The following is a 23,034-nucleotide window of genomic DNA, read 5'->3' on the forward strand; positions in this document are numbered from 1 at the left end:
TCTTAGCCTGTGTTTTATGCATGCGTCGTCTTTCTCTCCGTGCTTCAGCTGCAGGGGCGGCGCTTGAGCTGCCGCGCTGCAGACGGCCTCATGCTTCTACCGGGGCTACCTTGACTATTATGCTATTCATATCACTTCGTTCATAACACTAAATGAGGTAAGAAATGCGTCTGCAATTTTTTGCGGTTGGACGTGGTGCTCATTGACAGGGCGGTATCTCCCGATGAAATGTTAGAACTGCTCAGCCTGGATGTTTGCGCATGTCCTTTCAGCTGTGAGGATGGGCTTTAAACCCATGCACTGCAGTAGGATAATAACTACTAAACTGCGAAGACGCCAACCCAGCGTTGCTCTCTTCCTGGCAGTTGTGGGGACCACAACTTTTCAGCGCTTGCCAAGTGAACAATATCGCCAAGTGCCATCTCGTTCGAGCGCTGCTCTCACAGCTGGAGTCTGTAAAAACATGACAGGCGTTCAATTTTCAATTTCAGTTTATTTACACAGCAAATTTGCATAAACAGTTGTTGTAATGAAAATATAGACATGCGCGCATACACCGTCGTGAGTGGGCGTGCATAGCTTTCTGAAAACTAAAAAACAAGCAATTGTCAACTGCTGAAAGCAGAGCGGGTGTTTTGGACGACCACATTGAACAGTGAAAGTTACATGGTGTGCTCGATCAGCTAATAACATCAGTTGAACGGGCTATCAGTGGCTGGATTGGGCGGGCCTTTGAGTAGCGCGTGCGTCCGGCGATTGGTCGTCGCCTGCAGGACACGCCCCCGATCGGTTGGCCGGCAGAAGGCACGTCACTCCGGCGTGGCCCCGCTCACCGCGAGGAGAGGTCCCGCCCGGCCAGGCCCGCCACGTAATGTAAGTACTCAACGCGTTGGTGTCCCGAATCGGACACAGATCGCTGTCTTAGGAGCTCGAAGGCCGTAGCGCCAAAAATGTCCCGAGGGTAGCCTCCAGCAGCGACTGGGTTGATGCTCCAGTACGCATCGGCTTCTGGCGATACCCCGGTCGCGTGTAGTTTGGAAAGGTACTGTGGCGGTTCAGTTGGGCGCTTTCGCAGATTCCGCTAGTGTTCTGACACGGAATCGACCTTACTTTCCAGAATGGCGCTCTGGGTACGCGTGACGACGGTGCTGACGGCTCTAGCGCGCAGTGCCCACCCAGCTACTGTTAACCTGCGTAAGTGGGGACCGTCTACGCTGTCTGGAATAGCGACGCCATTTAAGGGCATATGCACATAAAGTCCCCGGGCACTTGCATTCCCCTTGCGAGCCTTAACAAATTTGACGCATGTGCTGGTACCGGTACCGGTATTTGTAGCACCCGTCACGTACCAGGAGAACTGATAATGAGAAAGTGGCAAATCATCATTGAAATGTCCGCCACTTCTGTTTTAACCCCTTTCCGTTCGTCATACCGCACCTCCTGGTACACTGAAGCTAAGCTTTTACCACCATATGAACACAGAATGCCGAAAAAACAGAACTTTCTTGTACACATACCTTTTGATACAGACGTCATTCTACATGATGTATTATGGTGGTATTTGTCTCCATGTGCTTTGGTTACCTAGCTCTGAGAACTGATGGCATTTTTGCATGTAAATACTAGTCCTGACCTTTTGTCGTGCTGGAGGGCTTATTCAAGATTGTGATGGTTACCGGCGGTGGTTTATTACCGGTCAATGTACCGTTTTACAGGTCAATTATTCGCTTACTTACTGCGCCAAGTGTTATTTTCTGATACAATGCCCAGATTGTCGGGATAGAACAGCGCCCTCCTTGCCTACATTCCATGCAGGGATCGGGGTGAGGGGCAGTGCCCTCTAATCCCGGCGAAAGAACGTCTCGCAACACGCAACAAACGACGCCCCCGTAATAGTGAAAGACGGCGTGTCAGAAATAGACGCGTTTTAGTCAGAAACAGGCGCCCGATCGTACAAAAGAACTGGTGCGACCCGACAGGAAAGCAAGGCACCCTTTTCTAGAGAGCAGTATCCTAGTGACGTTGAGAGTGTCCCTCTGAAAGAATGCCTCTCTCTTCGCGTGCTATGAATATGACACGTAGAGCAGAAGGAGACCCGCTCGAAGGCAGTGCTCTGTGCATACATATCCGCTTCGCCGCGTTTGGTTAAAAGGTAAGCCATGCCGCACCACCCGGGGACAGCGTCTCGAGCGCCTGTGAAATGAGATCAGCTGATTACAGTGGCAAGTGCCAGTCACCAATCTACGACCAAAAGTAATCACATTCTGAGCTCTGCCTAGATGCGACCATGAAACGATGCGACCATGCGATAGGACCATGAGCTAGATGCTTGCGAGAGTACACATTAATTTATCAGTTTTAGTCACTGCTGCATATGGCGCGCTCAGCTTTAAAAAGGTGTAAGATACACAAATCACATTGAATGCTAGGGAGATAACTTTACTTTTCACTTCCCCTTCTGTCGTGAGCGTAAGGGGCTCACGCGTACATGTATGCATTTGAAAAACCGAACAACTACCAAACCGAACGGCTTGTGATGAAACAAACAAGATCCAAAGGTGCTTGAATTTATGGAACACTTAGATCTTTTCGTATCATTTACAAATATTGCTGCAAGTGCTTATATACATGCATATGTATGTAGATCTTCTTGTGTGTGTGTGTGTGTGTGTGTGTGTGTGTGTGTGTGTGTGTGCTTGCGTGCGTGTGTGCGTGCGTGCGTGTGTGTGTGTGTGTGTGTGTGTGTGTGTGTGTGTGTGTGTGTGTGTGTGTGTGTGTGTGTGTGTGTGTGTGTGTGTGTGTGTGTGTGTGTGTGTGTGTGTGTGTGTGTGTCTGTGTGTGTGTGTGTGTGAGTGTGTGTGTGTGTGTGCTGCTGGCTGAAAAGTCGAGGGACACAGTTGAGAGCAAGGAAATTCGCACAGGCCTTGAGCCCTGCCGAGGTACAGTGTGCATGGTTACGGTAAGCTGAAAAACTGCATTTCGTAGAATGCTCAATGACGTTTTCATAGCTAGGAACTGCGGGACAGAAAATCCGATCGATTTTCATATGCTAGCAAGGTTCAGCCTGCAGTGTAACATACTATTTCATCGATCCCTGCCAGCGGCTCTTTAAGAGAAATGGCGCTCAATTTGCGTAGAAACGTGCAAAGTATATTCATCATTACCGCATCAAAAACATTTCAGTTCCCAGCTAGGTTTGGACTTACCAGCTTGGCACGAAATAGAACATAGCTGAGTTGCGTGCATGTGGGTCTGATCGTAAATATTTCCAATCATTTATGATGCAGTGAACATAGAAAACCCGCATTTGATAGGCTTTTTACATATCCACGTAATGGTGAGTGTAATTTATAATATTTTACCATGGATCAATCAGAGCGATGAGGCTGCTTGAGTGGGCTAGTCTGCGCCTTGAACGTAAGTTATGCGCGGGTGGCAGGTGTGAGCGTACACTGCAAATAATGCAGAGCACTGCTCACATAACCCTGCCCAGATGAGACGAGAGGCCCGTTCAGCTGTCTGGTTCACCGGCGTGACCCAGTGTGCCTTTGCCGTCCGCCTCTCCCCCTTCCTCGTCCGCCTGGCCTCTGACGCCGCTGCCTGGCAGGGATCGCGTACACTTGCATCGTCTTCTTGAAACGGATCCGCGGCACACGCTTCTTGAGCAAGCGCCGTGTCCAAGTCCTGCGGCAATCACTAGTCCTGGGCGGACTCTTGATCTTGCTGAAGGTGCCGCCGCACTGGCGCTGGTGCCGTGCCCACCAGCGGTCCTGTTCGCTGGGTGCACGGTCCAGGGCACGGCGTACTAGGCCAAAATAGGGCGCCTGCAGCGTGCATGGACCGTCGCAGCGCCACCAGTGCTGGCGCAAGAAGTCCACCTCCTCATGGTAGTTGTGGAAGGGCGTGATTCTGGTGCCCGCCCGCTCGTTCACCCTCTTCATCCACCTGATGAACGACGGCCCGTGGTCGATGTGGTCCATCTTGCCCTTGTAGAAGAGCAGCGCATGGATCATCTCGTGAAGAAGTGTGTCAATGAGGTCCTTCCGAGTGCGAAGGGACAGCAGCGGTGCGCTTAGCACGATGCATGCCGTTTTGCCGTCAAATTTTGTGTATCCAGCTGTGTATGTTAGACGATTGCTCCATCGCAGCAAAACGGGCGGTAGCTTTCCTCCAAGATACTTCTTGTTCAAGCTCTGCAAGAGCAAATCAATATCAGGGGTTGGATCAGATTCTTCCAGCTCTTGTTGGGCCGCAAGACTATTGCGTTCGCTACTACTAGCGGAAAAACATACTTCGCGGTGGAAGTTCTTAGTATCGGAGATACTTAGCTGCTTTGAGTTTTTTAGGTTTTTTTCCTTCTCGTCTTCCTCTTCGATTTTTTCTAAGCTGAAGAAGGTTTGCCAAAGATATGCCAGCTCATGATCATTCTTTAAGCCAAATCTGTTAAGCTTTTCTTTGCCTCCAGTTCTGTTCGAAACTTTAATTAACTCATTGTAAAAATCCATGACATTAGCTTTTACATCTTACTTCGTGTAGTCACAGGACATATGGACAATGTGCTAAACACAAACAGAAATTTGGACGCTAATGGCCGAAAATGTAAAGGATTTACTTCTCGCTAGCACTACATTTGCTGGTACCTTATTTTCCTAGGCATGATTTCAATGTTCTACATGCATTCAGATCTCCACATGGATGCAGAACTGTAAAACAGTGTCTTGTGTAGGCTCGTGACTTGTGGAAACCATTACCTCTCACGGCCGAGGAGTTTGGCATTCACCAAAATGGCATGTTTTTTGCAGTGTTTATCAATGAGAAAAACAATACCATGGCACCAAGCGCTATCGATGCTGCAATAAGTGACATTGCTGACCAGAACATTGGCATAAGTGTGAACAAGTACATGGTTGAAAACATGGAAGATGAATACCTGGCAACCACGGACAGTAAGTAAAAAGTTCTACGCTCGGTTTTTAAGCCGTCGGATGTGTATTCGAGAGAGAAAAATGTTTGGAATGAACAGCCGCCCAAGGGAGCTGCTCTATTTCATGCTGTCCTATCAGTTTTATGCTAGTTCCATGAGACCAACGCTTAAAATCTCCAGTTTGGACGCATGTGGCTTTTCAGGAACTGACATCCTGGGCATGAATATCTCAAGCCGCAGGCCTGGTATTTTATGGTAATTTTTGCACTTGATCTAGCTGGTAAACGCTTTGAAGCTGACGGCAACCCATTGCCGCGTTCATCAAAATAGGTTAAAACCTTACTTAGGTGTAATAGCGCATGATTAAGATCTGCAGTTTTTCCACTTGTTATGGTCCACGTGACCTGGCCGTTCACATCCGTTCTCTGACAACACCATTCTGTTCTGTAGTTTGCGACCAGGTGAAAACGGCTATAGACGCCGGCAAGCGGCCTCACCTAATTGTTGACACCACACTGAGCGGCACCAGCTCCGAGATAGCCAAGTCTGTCTCCAAGGCGCTGGCTATTCCCACCGTCAGCGGCTCCTACGGTGACGTTGGTGACCTCAGGTCAGTCTGAGGCCTAACTTATCAGGATTTTGGGCAAATGGTACACCGTTGTGTCTAGTTGTGCAAATGATGTCACGTTGCATCCAACGTGTGGATTTCATTCTGAGCAACAATTGATAGCTCACAGTGTTTGCTGGTAACTTTGCAGGAAAGAATTCTCTAAACAAGGGGGATATTAACTGACCCAGTTGTATTCCAAAACTTGGCACTGCGAGGCCCGCCGGCTTCATGAGAAAAATTAAAACGATGCTTCCCTCTCTAAGAACGTTATTTTTCGCAATGCCAAGTGATTTCCGTTTTCCCATGGAGGAAGGCCTGTTTCCATGGACATGCAAGGATCTTTACTTGCTTGTATGCAGCTTTGCCTTTACAGATTTTACTTCCTAGCTTGTCATTAAAACGAGAGCGCCATGCCGTTGCCGCTAATCTCAATGCAATGGGGTCGACAGCCCTTTGGGTTCCCTTTAGGTCGCTAAATAATGGATTTCAAACACCAGAGACCCATGAGGTAACTGCCGCGACTGCGACACGCTGGCAGGCAGTGGCGAAACCTGACGACGGAGGAGCAGAAGTACCTGGTGCAGATCCTGCCGCCCGCAGACAGTGCCGTCCAGGTTATTCGCAAGATCGTCATGGACCAGAACATCACCAGTGCCGGCATCATCTTTGACGACTCGTTCGGTCAGTTAAGCCTCTCTTGTTAAGCATACATTGTTTCTAAAAGATAACTCATGGTTGGCGGTTTGTGCTGTAAGCTGTTATTGGGTTAAACATTTTGCGTTACTCGCTGTGGTTTAACATGGTGGGATAACATCAACAACTTACCACCGCCGCTTTCGAGCTTGTTAATTTTTTATCGCTACCATGCCGCTTGATTTGCACCCGTCAGGGGTGTGCCGGTCCGTACTGAGCCCAGTCACCGACCTGGTGTTTGTCCGTACTGACCCCGGTCACCGGCCTGGTATTGGTCCGTGCTGACCCCGATCACCGGCCTGGTGTTAGTCCGTACTGACCCCGATCACCGGCCTGGTGTTGGCTCGTAGTTCGTGCTGACCCCAGTCACCGGTCTGGTGTTGGTCTGTGCTGACCCTGATCAACGGCCTGGTGTTGGTCCGTACTGACCCCGGTCACCGGCCTGTTGTTGGTTCGTTATGATCCTGATCACCGGCCTGGTGTTGGCTCGTAGTCCGTGCTGACGCCGGTCACCGGCCTAGTGTTGGTCCGTACGGACCCCGGTCACCGGCCTGGTATTGGTCCCTGCTGACCCCAATCACCGGCCTGGTGTTGGCTCGTAGTTCGTGCTGAACCCAGTCACCGGCCTGGTATTGATTCGTGCTAACCCCGATCACCGGCCTGGTGTTGGTCCGTACTGACCCCGGTCACCGGCCTGGTGTTGGTCCGTGCTGACCCCGATCACCGGCCTGGCGTTGGTCCGTACTGACCCCGGTTACCGGCCTGGTGGCGGTCCGTGCTGACCCCGATCGCCGGCTAGCCGAGCGTTGTGGAACATGACCCCCAGGTGCCGCAGTCACTCGTTCCATACGGACATTCATGTATCGACCCAACCGTTGCCATGAACGCCATAAAGCGACATGCTGTCGGATGGTAGCGGCGCATGGAACCTTCTGGGTCAAAACAGTTGAAGGACCCTGCCTCGATCGGGGCCAGGCCTTTCCCATGCCATACTTTGTCACCTTGCCAAGAAATCAACAGCCATGCAATAATCGTGGTAAGGTGGTTTGCGTCGTACCCCTATCTCAGGCGCAAAGCATCTAAATTCATCATACATCACACACATCACACATGCACAAAGCGGAGGCAGCGGCATTGTCATTGTCATTGTTCACTCATCTGACTTTCCCAAATGCACACTTCACTATGTTTCCGCCGGAGAGAGCCGATGCAGTAGATGCACTTTTGTGAAGGAATATTTGTAAATTGTGCTAGGGATGGCGATTTCCTAGCGATATTGTGATGACGCAGCGACCGTTTCACAAGGTGCAAGTACAAATTGTGATTTGTGCACATGATTTAAATATGTCGACGGCATCGTCCTCCGTTGGGACTTATGATAGTTCCGTGTCAGTTTTGTCCCTTGAATCCTTACATTCTGTCCTCTGATCAATATAAGGCATAGGCATAGGCGCACGAGTAGGGTTTGGGGAGGGGGAGGGGGCGGAGCGGAAAGTAGCCAGGAGGAAATGGAGATTACATACGGGAGCCTGTTCAGCAAAACAATAGAAATAAGTTGCATTTCAAAGCTGTATAGCGGCCGGTAATCTGTGTCCCGATCCAGGACACTGCCATGAACATACATACCATGGGATATATGGCTTGTGAATATATGCGTGCCTCTGCTTTTCACAACTTAGGAATGCATCTCAACTATATTATCTTCGCGTTCGACTTGAAGCTTCAAAGAGTTCATATGATGCCTTAAAGGTTGGCCACAGTGCACGACCAATTCAAAGGTATCACAACTGCTATGTGTTTTGAAGATGGTGCATATCATATGGCTTATGCACATACCCGTAGGTTCATGTTCGGACACTATATCGGACAAACCACTATAACGAATGCGAGATAGTTTGCTGAAAGGCAAGTTCGACTGTGGCACAAAGCAACTTCCTCAAGTGGTCGGGCAATATGGTGGGGCCCAGACATACGCCTGCAAACAATACTCTTGCTGGAGGTAATGTATGCGAGCAGTAGATTGGATAGCACCTGCAACATTGCTGACACATCAGGTCAACCGCTATGCATTAATGAGCACACGTCAAGTTGATCGTATTTCGGCTGTGCAGCCTTTGAATGATAATGACCAATGTCGTGTCCCAGTATATGTGATGCGAGCTGAATACTCAGCGAATAGTTGCCGTGATGTCACCATAGTTCGCCTTGCAGTAGATAATCGATGGAGCTTTTGTTTGTGTTCTCTGAGCAAACAGCTTGAGTTTTCTTAGTGTTAACAAGGAAGCCACTCCAACAAACACAACCTGGGCGTTCAGCCCATTTTTTATTCCCGCAGCCCAGTGTTGTAATCTGTCTTTCCAGACAAAAGGACTCAGTGCATGGCAAATAAATATTCGCCTACCTGCAGCCGAAACAACGAACTAGATTTCTTAGCATTTGGAGTTTAACCGAAAACGCAATGAAGGGCAGAACTTCACTGATTTCCGCGGAGCCGCCGGGCCGTGGCGCTATGGGGAATGCACAAGCCACTCTTCAGTCTCGTCAGCTGACGGCCGGACATGACAGTACCGGATGTAAACTGCAACAACGCTGATCGATGGCTGCATCAGCGTACTCATGATGCAAGAACTGACGAAGAGCGCTGATCGATGACTGGGTTAGGGTACTCATGATGCAAGAGCTGACGAACAGTGCTGATCAATGATTGGGTTAGGGCACTCATGATGCAAGAACTGATGAACAGCGCTGATCGACGATTGGGTTAGGGTGCTCACGATGCAAGACCTGATGCCGCCCACAGGGACGGCGCCACGATGCCACAATGAGTTTTGTTGAAGGCTGCAGTCTTGGAGTGCATAGTGTGCCCCGTCGTAAATGACACAGTTGGATGAAGGAACCTCCCAGCGCATTATCTTCTCGAGTACTCTCGTAATCGCATTTGAGTACAATACATCTGTCATTGTCTTTGTGTATATTGCCTAGCAGTTCCAAAAATGGTGATATTAATTTATGTCTATTATACAGAGCTATCGGTCTCTTTGTTCAGTCACAGGTGATCCAACATCGCTCTATAACTAAATGTTCATAATCAAACAACTTCGACGTCCTACGATACCCTTACAATATCAGCGCTCATCGTCACCATATCCTTCAATCTTCTCAAATGTCTTCAGCACAGGGCCTTTTCAAACTACATTCTGTCGTAACAAAGCCTCCTACCGCACCTTAGGTGACCACTTTAAAAGACCCGCGCATTTGTTCAGGGCGGTGACTGCCTTCAGAAAGCCACGGGACTTCGTCTTAGTCGCGATAGAGTCCTGTTTTACTGAGACTTGTTATATAGATTCTACGACTAGAGTTCCCTTAGATCAAATCGTTAAGACATTTTGTTACTGGTCATGGGTGGGTATCTGGCCGCATCCCTGCTACTCATGGTGCACATCAGACCTGTCCTAGACTCCCAGGCATCACAGAGTGGACAACATGGCATGTTCAGTGATCACCCACCAGCCTGCGCTCCCGGTGGCGACGCGCCTCCGACCGACTACCCTGCAATAATGAGCTGCATCCGCTCTTTTCTCTCGGACACTGCTGTCTGTCATGCAGTGATGGACGCATCCGCGCCCCTCCCCTCCGCCTGCCCCACTGACGCCGCTGCCGCCTGTCCTGCAGTAATGGACTACAAGTACAAGTCGCTGCTGCAGAATGTGCCATGCCGCCACATCATCAGCCACCTACCTGCCGGTAACGAGAGCGCCGCGCTGGCGCAGACGGCGCGCTTCAAGCAGGCAGACCTGGTCAACTTCTTCGTAATCGGCCGGCCCGATACTGTCAAGCTCGTGCTCCAGGCCGGAAACATGCACAAGCTGTACGGCAGAAAGTATGCCTGGTTCGTCATCAGTAAGGTGCTTGCAGGAAGTACGCCTGGTTCGTCATCAGTAAGGTGCTTGCAGGAAGTACGCCAGGTTCGTCATCAGAAAGGTGCTTGCAGGAAGCACGCCTGGTTCGTCATCAGTAAGGTGCTTGCAGCAGCCGCCCCCTGCGGCGTGATGACGCACGGATTTTGTGTGAGCGCACGTGAGAACGATTTTGGGATGAAAATCCGTGGTGACCACGATAACAACGTTTAAACGGGCTGAGTGGTATCTAACGACCATCTAGAGACACTAGCTTAACCTACATCCTTCAATAAGACCTCAGACCCTCTCTGAGTTGAAGCATCTTAATTGACACCATATGGTGCATTCCTAACTTCCATCACAACTATATGCCGCAAATACTATATTCCGGCAAACGTACCCTCTGTGTAAGCTAAAACATCGTTTTTGAAATTTGTGTTGACGTTTGGATAGCTATTAACTCCGACTGAAAATATTCTTAAGGCTCACCAAAATATAATTTTTTTGACACATTGGATTTCATTTATTTTGAGTTCGAGGTTTATAGTAATAGTTATAGTTTATAGGCATATAGTAAGAAACCCAGCGGATAGTTTATTGGCAACCCGGATTGTTTCGGTTCCCGCAACCTCCTTTGGAGTGAAGTGGTAAAAACAAACTATTGATATTCCAGGATCTAATCGGCGGATTGGACAAATTCATGCGGCGATGAGCAAACCTGGTCAATCTCGTTTTATGCTTGACACTTAACTTAGGGCTCGCATATCACACGCAATATATCAAAAATTGCGAAAGTGTTGAATTAATTTTAATGCACTCCAGCAGCTGTTATGTTAGTCGCGCGGCTTTGTAACGGGCGCCAAAGGAAAGTGGGTTAAACACACTGGCACTTCAGAGGCATACCATAATACTGACCATGATCAATCATACCACGATACCAGTCATATTGGGCTTACCATGACGCCTATCATATCAATCATACCATGGTGCCAAGAACATCATGGGTGCAGCTAAGTTCACGTCAAAGGCATGTTAGTTCAAGGTCGGAAATGATCATTATGCTCTTCGATCTCACGTGGCACATGGAGCTCGTGGAATGAAATGTGCCCATTCTGATGCAGGTAACGGGTGCATTGCAACGAGAACGATGAACAAGATGCACGATGAACAGTGATGAACAAAATGTGTGTCTTGTTCTAGGTCTCTTATTTTTGACAAATGAACGAAGCATGTCATTTTAGTTCAACGATTATGAGTTGATCCCAAACAGACTTCGATCAAGACCTGGTGTAATCTCGCTCAGTACGACTGACACCAACTGTCAGGTTAAAGTAGTCGATGATTTACATGAAACACACCCAGGGCAACGAAGGGAACTACGAATTAACTCTCACTTTACGAGGGGGAAGGTGGATCCAAAGCGTGCCATAACAATTTTTCGGGAATAAGCATTGTAAGGCTTAGAGAAACACTGAAATTTTGGCTATCCAAGCTTAGGTTTTTTTCAAACGTCTAGAAAAAATCAAAGGTCTTCATTCCAACGGTTCAGGATCTCTGGCCACTTTCTTGAGATCATCCCGGTTAATTTTGTCTCAAAAGCGACCGATGCGCAAACTTACAGGAACTGCACTCTGAACAGAATGTTTGTACTCCTCTTTTTGTTTGCATTCGTTTTTTTATTTACTTCTCTAAAGCGCAACGCAATCAACATGGCAATTTTTTCAATTCAGGGTTTTCGAGGTTAAGTTAGGTCCGACCTTGAACTTAATGATGAAATTTGACCGCTTGAATATCGTGCAATTTAATCATTAGAGCACATGTCTTAAAATTTGTGAATGTCTTCATCATGTAGATGTTGGATGAAGCATTTTCTCTATCATGTCTTCATCATGAATGCTCTCACCTTCAGTTGGACTTGTTTAATTGTTGATATGGCCGGACATGCCAATGCAAGAATCGCCTTTACCTCCTTGACATGGCATTGCATGTTTCACAGGCCACATGTGTTCAAGTACACTAATGCCAATTTGATAAAGTTTACAAATGCTATTCAACGCCTTCTTGGACTTTTTTGGCCTGCTTAGTTCCTTGAGAGAACAGGAGGCGTCTATAAAGTACTAATCTAGCCATTTTCACCCGGTTTGACCTTTCCAAGGTCAGGTTTACAGTTCATCATATATGCCTATTTCATTCAGTTTGATAAGAGCTTTCTAATGCTGTATTTTAGGTGAATTTAGCTTGTTTAGCTTTGGAGATCTTAAAAGGTTCTTATCTAGAATCGTACCTTAAGTCCTCCGTAGCGGTGGAAATTAGCACAAAACAACTTCTGCAAGGCGAGGGTTGATGCATGTAGAGGCAAAAGTCGCTGCTGCAAACCAGCAGTGGCGATGTCATACCTAAGTGACCTGGCCTACCTTCCGAAAGATTTTTTTACAATCCGTCCAATCAACAGTTGTCAGGTACCGAGCATTGAGTGAATCTAACTAGCAGAGATCGAAAATTATTGCAGAAAATTGGAGAGAGGAAGGATGGGAATAGGGGTACTTCGTTCTAGCTGTACACGGGTTAAACTGCATCCCCTCAAAACACGCTTTAGGACTTGATTGAGGAGCGGGAACGATGTGCTCATGGCCCTCATGACTTGCATATTGGCTGTGGTTCAAAACCAGTGGGCTAGAATCGTTTTTGAACTAGGGTGGGAATGTAAAATTTCATCGCAAAAAGACCGTGCAAGAGTGAAGAATTCAGCTCACAAAGGGTGGAGCTTAAAGTCAGCAAGATATGTTCCAACAAACAGAGACAAGCATTTTGAGTTGACGAAGATGTAATCTCATGAACATAACAAAACTGCTTTTAAATTTATAGCATTTTAGGTCAATGCAGAGAAGAAGAATGCATCCAAGAATAGTAAGTTCATAATGGTGTGGCGAGCATAAAACTCTATGGAACGCTAATGTTTCGATGCTGTTTTTTTTGTACTTTCTATCCACAGGACTTTTTAACACAAAACAAAGCAAACGAACTGAGCAGGAAAAGCAATATCAAAAATCAACAGGCATAAAACATTCAAATAAAAGGCCTTGAACTATTGCACATCAACGAATCTCCCAATCAAACACAGTAAGCATACCTCCAGCTTCTGTTAAGATGAGGTAAGGAAATGCAAATATTACGTCATTGTTTCTGAAAAATACCAATGCTCATTTCCATGAAAGTAGCCTAACCAAGCCTAATCTAAAGAAGCCTCATCTTATCTCACCTTGTCTAACCTATTTGTATCACAGCAGCATTTGTAGATCACAAATTCTTGCAAAACTCTTACTGCCACTTGTCATGCAATTAACCACCTTCACCGAATTTTGAGAAGCCCATACGTTGAATATCATCTCAACGCACCTCATCCATTTCTTGTGTCATCAGCAGTTGTGATAAAGAAACATGATGAAGCTTATACATGGCTGATTTCAACTTGTATTTTGTTTCAATTTGCTTGTGTCAGCTTGTTGACACCAGACAAAGCTGACAACACACAAATCATCAAATCAAATCAAAGCCCCTGAAATCACTTTGAACAAATTATTATGGTCGTCTTGGTTAGCCTCCATCAAAGGCGATAGAGGGCAGTGCTCCACAAAGCATTCTCTCTTCTCCAAATTTAGCATAACTTAGAGATGGCCACAAAACCGGTTTTGCTGCTTGCCTTTGTAGCTGCAGGAAAGGCACCCGTTTACATTTTGTTGTTCACATATCATAACTTAAAGTTTGGGATGTTTGCTTCACGTTTTAAATGGGATGGTCATACCATTTCCTAAAATCTGATATCCCCTAATATTGTAATTGCTATGCAGCTTAGGGTATTCCTCGGTAAAAAATAAAGCGCATAACCACGGTACAGTCATTTACCGGTCAGAAAACCATGGCAACTATAGACAACATTTTGTTGAAGCAGACATAAGAGACCGCTTCAACAAATTCGAGGCAAATAATCAAAAGTATGAGACACGATAGAACAATTGCATGTCTTGTGGCGTCATCATGTCTCTCACGAACAAAACTTGACGGATTAATACAGAACATGACTAAATCTGGTTACAAATCATGTGCTGAAAGTAGTCAAGGTCAGCACTTATTCGCCCTACGGGAGAAACTTACTGCCTTTTTAAGGGCATCCTTCTTTTCGCTCCCGACACAAAAGGTGGGGATCATTCGCATGGTTTGCTGACAGACAAGGTCATCCAACCGATCCACAGAATATAAATGTCAGCCATGCCAACCACCCAACAAGATTAACATAGGATATAAGCAAGAGGAGGTCTGCATGACAAAACAGAATTTCGCCACCAAACACTTCTGCATTAGCTGCGCCAGGTCTGTCCCAAAGCCATATACGCTAGGATAATGTACCATGATGAGGTAGTGAACGTAGAATGGCTTATATATTTATAATTATTGAGCCAAGCAATTAATAAAAATGACTAGCGGGGGGGGGGGGGTTAAGAGGAAAAACAGATGTTGAAAATAAGTTCCGTGGTTCAAATTGTCTCCATTTCCTGTGAATTGTTCACTCTTGGGTGTATGTCAAACATGTTTTGGGCGGCCGGCGCATTAATCCAATTTAGGTATAAAGTATGCGTAAGTTTGCTGTTGAGACATTTTGCATAGAAATTGCTCAACATTTTGCGTCATAGATGGCATCTTTAAGGGTAATCAGGCAGCAAGGAAAATGAAATTGTGTCACACTCGTACGAGAACAAGAACAACGAAAGAAAATACATAAATATAAAAGCTAATAGTTTTTGGCAACATCTTGTAATCAGTTTATTTTACTAACGTTCTGTAAAAATAAGCGCTCAAATGGTGATATTCAGCTTTTAGATTTCATTTTAAAAACATTTCTTCAATTTTCACTCCTAAATTTCGGTAGTGGTGCAATTAAGTGGTCAAGTTTCTATGAGTAAAAGAAATACGTGAAATAAAATTATCTAACAGGCTTTGCTGGTGTTTGTACCAGGCTTTGCTTTGCTAGTGTGGCGCTTGCGTGGTGCGACCAAAAATAAAAATAAAAAATTGGGATGCGTGAAAACCTTGCAGTTAACAAACGGCTGGAATGTGTTGCATTGCAACACAATTGCAAATTGTGATGCATTTTGTGAATAAACCAAGCTTAATGCATGCAAACGGCTAGAGTCGCCGCGGCTCTCGGGCTTGAAGGCACCTGGTGCCCTTGTCCTATGCATACATAGGCATGATTCAGATGTAGATGGGCAGGATTTAGTTATAGGTATTCTGGTTCTGTGGAGCCTTGTTTATGCTTAATGGTTTCAAGTTAGCTCGATTTTGGATGATATCGTAAAACTTCGGAAAGGGACATATGGGTTTGCTATGCGCGGTTAGACAATATCAGTTAGGAGTGAAAAATTCACATATAACACGTGGAAAAGGAGTGCAAAAATTTATTCTCATAAGGTATTACTTTTCACCTCAAGTTGGCAATTGTAGGACGCCGCTCAAAACTCATAGGACGTTATAAATCCTACTGTACACCTAGGAAAGCTCCAAGTGCTACTTTTTCCCTTGTTATAGATTGCCTTAACTAAAACGTCTGCGTCAAATAATTGTCTGTGGTTTTCTGCAGTGAAAAATGTTTAGATTTCAATTATGAGGCACATACGTAGCACAATTTGAGGCTTGAATTAACAAAGAGGAAGCGATTAGCACCGTAAACTAAAATTCCCTCCAGGCTTTCACAGCTCTAGGATGTTAGCTGCATCGACAACGACCGCTCATTAATTACTGAAAGATCAGATTACGAGATTACTAAAAAACGAAGCATCGTTCCTGAACCGAATGCCTAGAAAAATGGGGATATTCGCCTCGTTTATATGGTATCGGTATTTTTCGAAGAGTTCTCCATTTGTGCTGTAATGATCCAACAAGGCATAGATCTTAGGATGATACTGCCACAGATCCAGCAAGCGATAACGAAAGATATCACCACTTAAATGATCGCAGGTTTACGCGCGCCCGGGTGGCCAGGCTTGATTTCCTTCGCTCGGGTGGGGGTCAATTTGACCCTCCTGAGATCTTACGAACTAAGAGAGCTAGAAACATAAAACTCACAGGGTATGTTGAGCTGTACGTGAAATCACTTAGGTCAAAGTTTGAGATTCCTAGGTCATGATCTTTGGGTCAAAAAAAATCACACAAGGTCAAGTTCCAGGTTGGTTTCCAAAGTGCCCCAGAACCTGGATAACCGTTTCTAAGCAAAAGGTCACATACTCATTCAAGGTTCGTGACCTTGTTTGACATTTTGAAGGTCAAGGTGACAAAAATCATACAAGGCTGCTCTGAGTTTTGCATTTGACCAAGCGACAAAGATTACGCTAGAGAGTATGTTCCTAAAAACTAAATGTTGACCCGGGTCATTTCAGGTCAATGACCTATTCTGACCTCTAAGAAGTCCAAGGAAGATGTAGAGTGCGGTTCCTGCTATCAACAAATTCGAAATGAGCACCAGAAAGCATCCCATACAGCAAGCCCTAGAGTAATAAAACAGGTCGATTTTGACCTTGGTCTGACCTTCATACCTGACCTCAGGTCAATGCAATTTGCTCATTCAATTGCAGTGTTGTCCAAGAAATTATTGCAGAGATGCATGACTTTGTCTACCACTCACTTGTTGCATCAGATCAAACGATTCCCTAGAATTTGACTTCGCTGGAACCATGGCCTGTCTTTGACCTGCTTTAGGTCAGTAACCTTACAAGGTACATCCAATTTGTTTCATCAAATGATCGGCTATTCAACTGTCTACAGCAATGCAAAATTTGGCGTGGCTACGCCTCGCCGTTCGGAAACCATTCCGGAAAAACCTTTGCGGGGGGGGGGTCAATTTGATCCCTTCACCCGAGCGCGTGTTAAGATCGTAGTGTCAGGTTGTAAACGAATGGCAAAGGAAACAACATTTTTGTCGCTCGAGACTATTTGATGTTATAAACCCCTTTTTGGAATCCTGTCTTGCTCTTTGCTCTAAGACATGAATGAGTATATTTGGCACGTGTCATTTTTGTATCGGTTGCGTGGTCCCTTAGGTGGCGCACCCAGAGCGTGCGTGTGTCTTTGTCCGGCCGCAATGGAGGGTCGGCTGGAAACTGAAAAAATCGGCCGGAGAGGGATTGGCGGCCAGTAAAGCTGGGGGATACGTGATGTTAGTCATCCTATCTATCCAAAACTATACACTGGCTTTCATTTGTGGGTTCGCCTAGTTCTAGGCAAAATTGACGTCATATTTTTGGCGCAAACCACGGAAGCCTCCTGTCTGTAGGGCATTGATATGGGCACTAGGGCCACGAAGGGCGAGTCACATGCATTATCATACTGTGTGAAGTCTGACCTGTTCCTGAAAGGAGAGGAAAGTTAACGTTAGGGAACACGACCAATCTTTGAGACTTCCGGAATCGAGAGACAATGGTTTATGCGGGCGCACCACCCCAGAGGATGCACCAGGAGTCTAAGGGTTGCTTAAAACAAACGCTAGAGGCAAGGTGGGTGTTGTCGGTACTCGAATGTGGGACACCACTTTCACCGAACCTGAGCGCTCGGCATTTTTACCCTTATGGATATGGAAGGCCAACTGTGGGCAAAAGCCAACATAAAACCACCCTTAAACCCAAAATAAGCACAGTGGCTGTGACAACCACCGCCGAGGAAATATGAGTGTGTGGATTCACAAATAGCCCACGGTGGCAGCGTATCCGCATTTCAGGAAGAGGAAGGTGTTTTGAGGGTACCTTTGATCCATTAACGAGCTTTGATGATAAGCAGGCTGCAATGTCGAGCGACGATGGATTTGTAAGGATGGATTTTGACAATGGATTTTTGCAAAATGAAATGTACAAAACACTCGAGTGCCTCTTAGGCTATGTTATAGCACTACCATCGTCTTGATTATGAAATATTTCACAAATTCGACCGTACGCTGGACGTAGATTGACGAACAAATGGCCAATTGCCAACAACATTACGGGCCTGTATATACCTAAGTAATATCGTACTTTTGTCGCTAACCACAGTGTTGAAATTCGCGGGATGAGAGTGAAACCCGTTCATCGACACTAGAATTCATTTGAACACGCACAAAATGCACCAAATAGCTCTAAACTCATCTCACAAATAGAGCTCTGTTTTGGGGTACCCACGGAAAAAGGTAAAACACCGTACCACTGCTGGGTTTGGCATGGCTATGGGAGTAGTTTTTAAAAACAGTTCCCAAAGTTTCGCGCACCCATCTCCTTTTAGTCCTCTCCCTACCTCAGGCCGCATTTATTACGATAGAAGAGTTTCCAGGCATCAATGAGACTTTAAACAAGGGATTTACACATACATACTAACACACACTACATCTAGTGTGTGCACTAAACTATGTTCACATGATGTATTCAGCTCACTACTCGCAGAATAAAAGTAAAATAACGACAGCACGGGTAAGAGAGCTTCTTCCGTTGTCCAGCTGACGCGCACTGGCATAGCCCGAGCACAAGCGGACCACAAGGGGTCGATACAGCCAGGGCAAGGAAACTAGGTCACCATTGACACAAGTCCTTCCATTGCAGCAGGGGTTTCCGGTGGCGTGAAATTAAGTTTTGCTCCGTGCACAAAAATCAAACAGCTTACGTCTGTCTCCAACAAAACCCAAATGAGCTGATCTGTTTCCTGAATCGTCGCCCTGATTCCCTGTTTTTCGCAACGCAGCCTGATAGAGGGGAGGGGTAGGCGATCCCACCCTTTGGTATTTCTAAACTGACGAAGCTAGAGGTTCGTAAAAGACACCAATGAGATGCTTCATCGAGGTCTCGCGATTCGTACTAGCTTACATGTTGTTAACTTAATAATCGACCTAATTGTGGACAGGTCAAAGGTAGAACTTTTCAGAAAATCGAAACTTTCAACATAGCATCATACCTACGGGACCACACCCAGTGGGGACATGAAATTTAAACAGGTATGATTCATGTTTAACACGCGCTCGGGTGGGGAGGGGTCAAATTGCCCCCCGCCCCTCGAAGGCTTTGCCGGAATGGCTTCCGAACGGCGCCACTACGCCGCGCCAAATTTTGCATAGCTGTAGAAGATGAAATAGCGGATCGTCTGACGTAAAAAAATTAGATGTACCTTGCAAGGTTGCTGACCTATGGCAGGTTGAAGTCAGTCCATGGCTTCAGCGAAGGCACGTTCTAGGGAATCGTTCAATTCGATCGAACAATGGAGTGTCGGTCGAAGCCAGACATCTCTGAGATACTTTCTTAGGCAACACACCAACTGAATAATTAAATAGCATTGACCTAGGGTCAGGCAAGAAGGTCACACCAAGGTCAAAACCAACCTGTTTTATTACTCTCGGGCTTACTGTATTGGCTGGTTTCTGGTGCTCATTTCGAATATCTTGATAGCAGGAACCGCATTGTACACCTTCCATGGACTTCTTGTAGATCAGAATAGGTCACTGACCTAAAATGACCCAGGTCAACATTTTGTTTTTAGGAGCATGCTACCTAGCGCAATCTTTGTTGCTTATCCGAATGCAAAACTCAAAATAGTCATATATCATTTTAGTCATCATTATCTTTGACACGCGCCCGGGTGGCCGGCTAGATACCCTTCGCTCGGGTGGGGGCTCAATTTGACCCGACTGAGATCTCGGGAACTAAGAAAGCCAGAGATACCAAATTTGCAGCGTGTCTTAACCCGTCCGTGAACTCACTTATTTGAAAGTGTGAGCTTCCTAGATCATAACCTTCAGGTCAAATAAGGTCAAACAACGTCAAATTCTAGGTTGGTCACCAAAGTGTCCTCAGAACCTAGGAAACTGTTTCTAAGCAAAAGTTCACAAGCCCATTTAAGGTCAGTGACCTTTTTTGACCTTTTGAAGGTCACGGTGACCAAAATCATACAAGACTGCTTGGAGTTTTGCATTGAATAAGCGACCCCATACGGCAAGCCCTAGATTAATCAATCAGGTTGGTTGTTACCTTGGTCACAAACATCTGACCTTCATATCTGACCTTAGGTCAACTTAATTTGCTCATTTAGTATTTGTAGTGCCTCAGAAAGCATCTCAGAGATGTATGGCTTCGCCAAACACCCCATTATTGTATCAGACTGGACGATTCCCTAGAAATTGCCTTCGCTGAAACCATGGCCTGAATTTGACCTGCCATAGGTCAGCGACCTCACAAGGTACATCTAAATTTTTGTCGTCAAGCGATCCGCTATTCAATTTTTGACAGCTATGCAAAATTTGGCGCGGCTCCTCTGCGCCGTTCGGAAACCATTCTGGAAAAAACCTTGGGGTCAATTTGACCCCCACCCCCACCCGAGGGCGTGTTAAAAGTTCAAACAAGGTCACTGTCATTAACTGAGCGTACACGACATCTCTCTAAGAACAGCTGCTTAGATTCTAGAGACCCTTTGGAGACCAATCTGGAATTTGACCTTGTTTGACCTTATTAAACGCGAAGGTCATGACCTAGGAACCCGGAACTTTGACCTAAGAGAGTTCTCGTACAGGTCAACATATTCTGTGAATTTTGTGTCTCTAGCTCTCTTATTTCCCGAGATCTCGGGGGGGGGGGTGAAATCGACCCCGCCACCCGAGCGAAGGGTACCCAACCGGCCACCCGGGCGCATGTTAATTCTTAGTACAATGGTATATACCTTGACATATTTTAGGGACATGCATATATATGACTCCTTTAATGTAGCAGTGTCGGCCCGCCGCGCGTTCCGCGGCATCCTCGGTTGCCACCTGCCGCCGCCCGGCCGTAGATCGCCGTGAAGTGCTCATCAAAAATCATTATTACCACAAAACACAGAAAAAAAACAGAACGCTTCGGATGTCAGCAGGAGCATTGAATGCCTCATAGGCTGCCAAGAACCTGGGTACGATTGCAAAACATGCGAGAGAGGTATTCCAAAAAAACTTAGGGATGGATCACAACTTCTTTCAGGGCGAATTTAAGTATGACTTATAACCAGAAAAGGAAGCCAGATCTCGAATGTGCAGGCTGCTGGGTTTTATGTTCAAGTACATATTTACCTACTATAACCTTTGAGGGGGATAAAAATGCATTTCCTTCCTTTCAGCCAATCAGCCTACGATAATACCAAAAAGAGGAATTATTTCAAGAATTTCCTTTATTCATACCACCGAAGAAGTAAGTGTGACGGACCATCCCTTACATCATAAACACAACATTGCCATGACATATTAATATGATGTGGTTTAGACATCTACATTTTCCAAAAAACGCCCAACCAAAGAACGCATTACTTGCATGAATCAAGACGGCATGCAACTACACATGGATATACACACTCACAAAAATACACACGAAATTAACGTCCTTTGCTCACTTTACAGCACGCACGATTTTTCAATGACGTTTTCAAATATGGACACCTGAATTTATGTATATGTATATATATATATATATATATATATATATATATATATATATATATATATGTATGAAGGCAAGATGACTTTGAACGGCTGCAGGTCTCTGGTATGAGTTTTTTCATTGTCAAAGCGTGGCAAAGATATAGCGAGATGTATGGGCCATCCCGAATCTTGCCTCAAAAGCTGGATTTTCTTGCTTCCTTTTGGGCACTACATGTCAGGAAAGTTTGTCCTAAAAATGGACATATCTCTGGACATCAAACACTTCGCCCTTTTGTGCTGAGCTTTTTACCAAAAGTTCCACTTGGCGCATTTATGTACATACCTGGACCACCCTCCCAAAAATTTTGATGCATTCTCCAATCATTTCGCTGGATACGCGCCTTTGTTTTCCAATCGCCTTCAGCATTACTTGAAATCTACTGCATTACCAACGCGGCCAATCGCACTATTTGCTATGGACACCGTGAGTGTCAGTCGATCAAATTAGGCTATGCGTGGACATAGGACTTGTGGCAAGATCAATATGTCTGCCAAAAAGTCCATTGCAGACGTGCTGAAGACAATTATAAGAAGCTCTGAGATATTTCTGGTGGATCTCCGCATGCCTATTGATAACGTAACATTGCATATTCTGTTATATTCTATTTAACCTGGCACCTGTGTTTAACTTACAAAAATGGCCCTGGTAAGTGGCGTAGGCTGTTTAAGCTGTTATTGTGATGTTTTCGCGATTTTGGTCAGCGCCGAGGTACATGCTTTTGCAGATACCTCGTTTGTTCATCGTTTGCCAAAAATCATGGTTCAATGTAGAAACCACACCAAAGGCTTCCTCGTCATGATGACACAACGGAACAGACAACACAGAACATTGTCTGCGTTGTTGCAATGTCACGCCCCAGCGCACGCCCACGAGTCAGGTACTGGCGCCACAGCGGTACCGACTCGCTCCCTTGGTGGACAATCGGCTACGCTATTGATTCAGTGGCGTCCTCTGTTGTTGCAATACAGCTGCCAGGACAGCAATTTTCCCTCCGCACAGCGCCAATCAATAACCAATATCATCAGCGCGAGCCAAGTTCAGTTGGCCCGGGCCCGTAATCCAGCCCAAAGCACCCGTTGGCGACCGGCGAGCAATTGTGCGAAGGGCAGGCGGCCCTGCAGATCGCGTGGGTGCCGCATCGACCGGGCTCGCCAGGCAGTAAAACAGCGGGCGCAGCCGCCGGCACCGCTGGCCCGGCCGCTGTATCGACGGCCACTGGCCGGCGCCGGTGATGACTATCGATTGTCGGCACGCCGCGCGACCGTCACACCCATTACACAGCCTTGTTAGGGCGTGATGAATATTTAACCAGCGCCGGCGCATTGGTGACTCGCCAGGCGGATGGTGACCTCAGAGACCGGGCCGGCGTGTGGCCTCTAGTCTATTTGATGAGGCTTTAGGTCGATG

General features: G+C 46.2%; 1 protein-coding gene across 3 annotated transcripts in view; it reads left to right on the forward strand.

Annotated features, from left to right (window-relative positions):
- The first annotated feature begins 529 nt into the window (after positions 1-529).
- Ir25a (ionotropic receptor 25a) overlaps positions 530-23,034 on the forward strand; it is a 62,165-nt gene continuing 39,660 nt past the window's right edge. For 2 of the 3 annotated variants that reach the window (XR_005093170.1, XM_037212378.1), the window contains exons 1-5: positions 530-1,194; positions 4,803-4,946; positions 5,375-5,534; positions 6,073-6,215; positions 9,900-10,132. Coding sequence is in view for 2 of the 3 variants with exons in the window: in XM_037212378.1 (XP_037068273.1) it covers positions 1,119-1,194; positions 4,803-4,946; positions 5,375-5,534; positions 6,073-6,215; positions 9,900-10,132 (756 nt within the window). In the remaining variant the exon portion in view is untranslated. The remainder of the gene's footprint in view (positions 1,195-4,802; positions 4,947-5,374; positions 5,535-6,072; positions 6,216-9,899; positions 10,133-23,034) is intronic. The other variant, XM_037212377.1, reaches the window with a different exon arrangement.

Source organism: Pollicipes pollicipes, unplaced genomic scaffold (assembly GCF_011947565.3).
Source record: "Pollicipes pollicipes isolate AB1234 unplaced genomic scaffold, Ppol_2.1 Scaffold_3087;HRSCAF=3621_pilon_pilon_pilon, whole genome shotgun sequence".
Lineage (NCBI taxonomy): Eukaryota > Metazoa > Arthropoda > Thecostraca > Pollicipedomorpha > Pollicipedidae > Pollicipes > Pollicipes pollicipes.